We start from the raw sequence: 7,733 nt of genomic DNA, 5'->3' as shown, positions 1-7,733 counted from the left end.
CTTCCTCAGACTTGGACAGGCTAAAGCTCCTGGAAGCTGAGCCAACATGGTCTGCACTGTGCATAAGCTTGGCTATTAGCTGGACTTGGAGGAGGGCTTCTAGATGATTGAGCCAAAAACCTAGGACAGAGAGGCTTCAGGGAGAATTCAAGAGGTAATATGGACACCTGCACAGCTCTTCTAGTTCCCAAGGCTTGGAGGGCAGTTGAACCCAAACCCTCATGGCTTATCAGCAACAGCTGGCTCAGGGCTGGTAATCCCATCTGACAGGTAATCATCCTCATTGTTCTGCTTCATCTTGGTTTCCAGAACCGTAATGCGCTGCTTGAGCTTTTGCTGGGCTCCCGTGTATTCAGCCAGCAAGCGGCCAAAGCGAGTGTACAAGGTCTCCATGTTGGTCTCCAGCTGCTCTAGCTTCTCTTGCACATCTATGTCCATGCTGGCTGCCACCTCAGTCTCATCCAGCAACCCCTCCTTCATCAGGATCTCCCGGCCCCTCTCCTCCAAGACCTTCTTGGCATCAGGGTACTCAGTCACGGCTTCCATAAGATCATCCTTGGACAAGCAAAAGAGATCTGAGTAACCAAGGCTACGGATGTTGGCTGTGCGTCGATTGCCCATTTTGCTGCCCTTAATGTTAAGGATACTGATCTCTCCAAAGCAACTCCCAGCCGAAAGCAGGGCATATTGAGTAACACCATCATCAGCCACCACTGCCAATTTGCCCTCCTTGATTATGTACATCTCCTTGCCAATATCCCCCTTGCGGCAAATGTAATCACCAGGACTGAAGACCTGAGGACGAAGCTTCAATACCAGCTCCACCAGCAGGCCAGCCTCACAATCCTGGAAGATGCGCACTTTTTTGAGTGTGGACAGATGGACATTGATGGCTATCTCAGCCCTCAGCTTGGCTGGCAAGTTCTTGAGAACTTCCCGCTCATCCACACTCTTCTTATTGGTCCACAAGTAGTCAAACCACTTAATTACCTTGGCTTCCATCTCCTTACTGACCTTTCGGAACTGCATGTAATGTTTGACAGCATCAATCTTGGCCTGGAATTCAGCCCGAGTGGCATTCATGTTGGAGATCATGGAGCCCACGTTTCCTACAATGGTGGCAAAGATGAGGACACCAATCAGGAAGTCAAAGATGACAAATAAGTACTCCTCATCCTTTACAGGGGGTGGTGTCTCTCCAATGGTGGTGAGTGTCAGGGTAGACCAGTAAAGGCAGTAGATGTATTCTCTAGCCAGGTAGCCATACTCAGGGTCAGTGATGTTGGGATAAACCCAGGTGTCAACGCCAAAGCCAATGGACTTGGAGATGGCATAGTAGATGCAGGCATTCCAGTGGATGATGACCAAGATATAGAGGACCAGGTTGCTGATTCGGAATATGTTAGGGTAGCTGGTGCGTGTCTCAGTGCGATCAAAGAATTCAAACATGCGGGCAAAGTGTAGCAGGCGGTTGAAGCGCAGCTCAGGTCTGTGGATGCCCACAGCAAAATAGATCAAGTCTGTGGGAATGATAGAAGCCACGTCCAGCTTGAACTGCAGTGTGTGGATATAGTTGTCCCGCAACTTCTTAGAATCTTTGACCAGCAGCCCCTGCTCCAGAAAACCTAGTAGAGATGCAAACCAGTATATCAGTACTGCCCTCAGGCCTGTCCCTCTAAATAGGCTAATGCTCAGCAAGGGACAAACTGCACACTCAGCCCTCCTACCCAAGGAGAGTTATAGGAAACTCACAAGGCAGAGATGGCCTGAAGGACCCTAACGCATGACCCCTAGGCTTGAACCTCACTAAGCACACAGGGACTGTGAGGTTCAAAGAAGAGCAAACACCAACCCAAGTCCCAGCCAGGCAGTTGAGTCTAACGCTGTGTCAAGAAATCTTCCTAAAAATGTGGATTCAGGAGTTTGGACTGATGGGTCATGCTCCTGCCTATGCATCCCACTTGCTCACTTACCTGTGCGCAATCGAATGAAGAGGTCCGTGATATACACCACATCTGAGAAGTAGTCCAGCACCAGCCACACTAGGTAGTAGCCTTTCTGTAGGTCACTGAAGCAGGCTCTGCAGGAAGACAGGACTGGGCTTCTCTCTCAAAGCCAGCCAAGGCCCTCTGGAGGCCTCAAACTGAGTGCCCACTGAGCACAGGACTTGAGATAGCTACTAGGGACACTGACAAGTCACAGTCAGTCTGGTGTCATGAAGAAACTTATTAACAAGCAACATATACCTCCTTAAATAGACATCCACACTGACCATTACTTGTCTCTTATCCACTGGACTATTAGTACCAAGAAGATGGAGACCACCTCTTAGTCATTACTGTATATGTCCCATGCCCTGCCCCAGATCACCAGGATTTTTGACAGGGGTGAGTTGAACCAAAAATTAGTCACTGGAAGTATGAACTATAATATATAGCTGAATAGCCTCCATGCCCATCTCTTCAACATACACCTATTGAGAATTCAACACAGAGCACTGGCCAATCCAGGCGAGAGAGAAGACAGTAGCTGGGCTTAGCCTAGAGGCAGTAGGAATGGAGAGGTTAGAGGCTGCAGGAGTTTTAGGAAGAATTGACAAGACTTGATGACTGAATGGGTACAGACCCAGAGAGGGAGCAGAATAGGAGATAGAATGCACAATGATGACCCAGTGAGTGTACGAGTCAAAGGGAAGAGCGGTTTATTCTTACTACTTGGTCACATTTCAAGTAAGACCCAAGCCCCTGGTGCACCAAGCCTACAGAACAGTACTATGCCTGCCTGATGTTCACTTCAAGTCCTCCAGCCAACTCGGCCATCCTGAGACAGGGTCTTGGCATATGTTCCTCCTTCCCAGAATGTTCCTTTCACCAGGCTCAGGCATCTAAATAACTGATTCCCTCTCACCATTCAGGTCTCAGCTAGGATGTCACCTCCTTAGAGAGGACTACACTGACTGACTTCCTCTAGTAGCTCCCTGCCTCAAGTCCCTTGGGCATTTTTTTGTTCATGTTTACTATCAGTGACTCTCACTAGCCTGAGAGCTCCAAGAGAGCAGAGGCCATGTATGTCTTGTTCACCACATCATCGCCAGCGCATAGCACAGAGCCTGGCACCCAATGGATGCTCAGTCAAACCCTTGCTAAATAAATAAAGTGGGGGGTAGGGTGGGGTGGGAAATGATGTCAAAGAAAGCTACCTGTGAGAGTGGCTTTGGAACTGAAACTGTAAGAAGAACCTCCATAGGCTAAAAATGAGGAAAGAAAATCTTCTCTTAAAAAATAAAAAGAAAATCTTCTCTTGAGGAAATAAAATGTTATGATCCAAGAGTAGTGATTGCTGGGGCTGAGGGTATGTCCAAAAGGTGGAACTAGAGAGAAGGCCAGGTCCAAACGGCCTTAATGGTTACTCTGAGGGCTTCAATTTCATCCTGTGAGCAATGGGGGGGGGGCATTGAAGGATTTATTAGGAGAAACTGACGTAATCAAATCCCAGTTTCTACTAACTGTACTAGTTGCAAGTGTGAAGGATGCATTGGAGGGGGCAAGAGTGCCTGCAAGAAATGGGTGCAAGACTATTGTAGTTGTCCCAGGGAGAGAGGAGGGTGGCCTTACCCAGGCCAGTATTGGTATGGATGGAGAAGTAGGAACAGATACTAGGAAGGACATACATGAAGCTTTGGTAGCATATTAAATTGGGAGGGGGCATTGGGGGTTAGCAGGGCAGAGGGAGGTGCCATTAGCAAGCAGGGGATCCAGAAAGAAAACTGGGTTGAGATGAGCTCTGTGTCCACAGCTGGGACTGGTACACTCTTAACCCCAAAGCCTGTGTGCTGGGCTGCTTTGGCCACCCCCTCCCAGATCCCTCTCTGCTCACCTGGCCACCAGCAAGCACCAGTTGTAGAGAACAGGCATGGCAATGACAAATAGCCAGCGGTAGTACCAGTCCCCAGCTGGATCCAAGACAAATAGTTCAAATTTCTTTCTGAGGAGACAGACAGAGGGCAGGCTTGAGGACTAGGTCCTCACTGTGGCAGCACCCCAGTTCCCAGAGGCCAGGAGTCCTTTAAAAATTAATGCTTAAGAGGATGTGCAGGGTAAGGACCAGGTTGGCTCAGGGCCCCATTTTCAGGGAGACACAACTTGGTACTGGGTATTTGAGTAGAGCTCAGATGGGCCAGGGTCACCCATCTTCCTACTTTAACCCCACACAAGCCCATTGGTCCCCATGCCTTCCTGAGGCCCCTCGCTCAGAGGGCAGGACATGGCAAGGGGCAGTCTTTTCACTGAAGTGGGCTTCAGGGCCTGGGGAGGTACTTCCACAGGATGGTAATGAGCACTCAGGGCCTGTTCCCATATCCCTCCTGGGAAGAGAGAGGAACTCCAGAAAAGTGAGTGCCACGTGCTTCCTGCCCACCCCACCCTCCCTGTTTGGTCCCTGGCCTCCAGCTCCCAAATTGCTTTCCCAGATGCTACATCCTGTCTTGGCAAAAGCTCTTTTCCTCCACCGGCCAGAAGTGGGGAATGTCGGCTTGGCCAGACATCCCCAGTCGCCAACTCATTCCTCAAAGAACAGAGCTTCCAGCTCTACCTTCTTGGCCCTCCCCCGCTCCCTCCTGCTCAGTTGTTCCCAGGCCTTCCCCAGCCAGCCAGCCCCCCATATGGCCTCTTCAAAGGCCCACCTCTGTACCCACATTGGCACTGGTGTGGGCATACTCTCAGCAGCACTCCCTAATTGCACCCTCCTCTGCATTTACTGACTGTTGGAATTGAGACTGAGGCTGGCAAACATTTGTGTGCCCTTGCTGTTTGCTTCATAAGCAGTAAGAGGACATCTGGCAAGGGACAGCTAAAGGAAGAAAAGCCACCAAGAGCTCCCATGACAATTGGTTCCTGGAAGTTGGAAAGTCTGTGAACAGGGACAATGGAAACATACTAGAATTAAAACCATAGCAGGTCTCCCCTGTCAACACTTTTCCTTGCCGTGGCAGGACTTGTTATAGACTTCAGTCTTCCCCTGGCAGTGGCATAAGAAACCCCACCAAGCCCTACAGTCGCATGCATGAGAGCCCTTCTAGTCCTACAAGCTGGACAACTATACTTGGTGCCCTTGCCCTCGCCGTCCTTGTCGCCTTTGCCATCCTCTTGCTGCGTTGTCACAGTCTGGAGCTCAGGCCCACGGAAACGCTCCAGGAACGAGTCAGGTCGAGCTTCCTCCTCACGGAAATTCTTGTTGGCCCACTCTCTGATGACCCCCACCAGGCGGACAATCCTAGGAATGAGAGAGAGCATGGGCCAGAGAGAAGAATCATGCTATTCAGAAAGGATGTGGGCCCAAAAGCTCACCACTTTGTGAGGGAGATGGAGAAGGGACCTTGGAAACAGGCCAGTCCATGATGCTTCCCATGCTAAGAGTTGGGATGTGGACCAGCACTGAGGACAGGAGGCTGGGGTTTGGGTATGACTCTAAATGCAGCCTGAGAGGCAAGGAGTTGTTCTGGGAAGACTTCTTGTATGAGGTGCCATCTCAGTTGATGGTGAAGAACGAATAGGTAGTCTCCAGGGCAAGATAATGGAGGACAAGTCAAGAGGAAGATTGGCCCAGGCTTCCCGATTTCCCTATGGAGCCTATGACTCTGGGCTGCGGACCTCAGGACCCTCTTCTTAGACCCATTTGCTGGGGAGGATTCCTCCTCCCTCTCCCAATGCTGAGACAGACAAGTCTGAAGGGAATGCTCCACTGACCACTCCCAGCTTGCTCACAGGAGCCACCTCAGGAGAAAAGTATTTCCCATGGGTCTTAGCAGAAAGGCTCAATGGGACTGACAGAAGGGGCATTATGGTAGCCATTCTGACAGGTCCCATAGGCAGAAGCAGGTAGCATGAGAGCAATGGTGGAACCTACCTGTGGAAGCCACCCCTTCCCCGCTGGGGGGCATCCATCTCCGCCAGCCTCTGAAGTTCTGAGGAGGTGTCATCATCAGCGGCAGACTGTGGCCTGTAGAGGAAGGAACAGAGCTGACAAGGGTTACTCTGGACATACCTTGTCTCCTATCAGCACTTTTCTCTGCTGGGAGATGCCTAGAAATCCAATACTCTCTTTTTAGAGGATTTCCTTAAGCCAAAGGATTGTTTACTCTGACAATGAGGCAGAGCTGGGAAAAATTAGAAGCCTCCAGGCCATCCCTGAAAAGACCCAGCCTCAACAGACTCACCTGCTGCTGGTCCTGGGGTCATCTTTGCCATTGGCCTTGATGGCAGGAGGTGCATGGTGGTTGTGGTTATTGGCTGGGGAACTCTTCACACCATTGGATTTTTCTGTCATCCTCCATGTACAACCGGTTCCTCACCTGCCAGGGAGATGGTGAAGAAAAAAGTCACAGAGGATCTTGGACACCAGATAAGGCAGAGGAGGTACAGATGAGCAGTGAGAACAGAACCAGGGCTCACCTGGGAAACCCCAGCATTCCTGGGTACTGCTATGGCAATGCAGGACAGGGGTATTCAGCATTGCCTAAAGTACCAAGCTCTAAACACCAAGAAGATGAAGGTGCTTTCCCCACTCTGCCAGGTAATTCAAAAGGCAAATAGCACTAAATTGCAAAATGTGCTTATTTTTCTTTTACCCCAGTGTATTTTTGACATATAAACTATCAAAGCTAAAACAAAACAGAACAGGTAAAAAAAATTGTCTGAGATGGGGTGCCTGGGTGGTGCAGTTAGTTGAGCATCCAACTCCTAGTTTTGGCTCAGGTTGTGACCTCAAGGTCTTGAGACAGAGCGCCATGTTGGGCTCCATGCTCAGCACAGAGTCTGCTTGAGATTCCTTCTCCCTCTCCCTGCCCCTTCTGCTTGTGTATGCTCTCTCTATCCCTGCCTCCCTCATAAATAAATAAATAAATAAATAAATAAATAAATAATCTTTTTTTTTTTTTAATGTCTAAGACATCTTCTGGTGCCCTGTCTTTGCAAATGTCTGGAACATACTTAGGCTGCCAAGCACCTCCAAACCAACAACTGCCCCCAAAATCTTGCCTTATGGAAGGAGATGTATCTCCTTGGCCCAAAGCAGCTGCTACCCCACCCCTCACTCCCAGCTCTCTGGTTCTGGTTCTCCTGACCCGAGATCACCTCAGAACTCATGCTCTTAGGTGAGAGTTCATCTCTCATTGACTTCTTCAACCAGGAGTAATGTCTCTGGGGCTCCTTCCTTTCAGCTCCAGTCACATTCTCTCCAGTACCCCCTAAGTAATGTTGCACAAGCTGAGGAACAAAAATGAGCCCATGGCTGGGACAGGGAGTGAGAGGTAGAGAAGGGAGCACTCCCATGGGCTCCATAGGCAGTGGTACCAGTCAGGACTCTCTCCTTTGGGCTACAGCAAGCCTTGGAAAAGCTGAGCAGGAGCATGGCTAGTACAGTGTTATATTCTAAAAAGATCCTCTGGCTGCTATGTAGAGACTGGATTAAAGCAAGGTAAGAGGCAAGGTGGTAGGGAGAAGACTGAAGAAGATGGTGCCAAAGGAGCCGGAGACAAATGGGCAGAGTGGAGAACTATTCAGGAGGAGAAAGGACGGGACTCAGAGATGGATGGGGGAGCACTGGAGAGCAAGTGGGTGGAATTGCACAAAAAGAAAATACAGACTGAGGGACCAGGTCAGAGCTCTGGAGAACCCCAAAGTTTAAATATGAGCATAGGAGGATGTGTCTACAAAATAGACTATGAAGGAGCAGTC

The 7,733-nt window shown here is 49.8% G+C and overlaps 1 protein-coding gene across 1 annotated transcript; it reads right to left on the bottom strand.

Annotated features, from left to right (window-relative positions):
* Positions 1-219: 219 nt before the first annotated feature.
* CNGA2 (cyclic nucleotide gated channel subunit alpha 2) lies at positions 220-6,324 on the bottom strand. Its single transcript, XM_055338869.1, has 6 exons — positions 6,215-6,324; positions 5,905-5,997; positions 5,101-5,271; positions 3,877-3,984; positions 1,974-2,080; positions 220-1,625 (listed from the first exon to the last, which is right to left on the bottom strand). Exons 1-6 carry the CDS (start codon positions 6,322-6,324, stop codon positions 220-222), a joined length of 1,995 nt encoding a protein of 664 aa, XP_055194844.1.
* Positions 6,325-7,733: the final 1,409 nt, after the last annotated feature.

This window comes from Nyctereutes procyonoides, unplaced genomic scaffold (assembly GCF_905146905.1).
Source record: "Nyctereutes procyonoides isolate TBG_1078 unplaced genomic scaffold, NYPRO_anot_genome, whole genome shotgun sequence".
NCBI lineage: Eukaryota > Metazoa > Chordata > Mammalia > Carnivora > Canidae > Nyctereutes > Nyctereutes procyonoides.
This window is presented reverse-complemented; position numbering and strand designations above follow the sequence as displayed.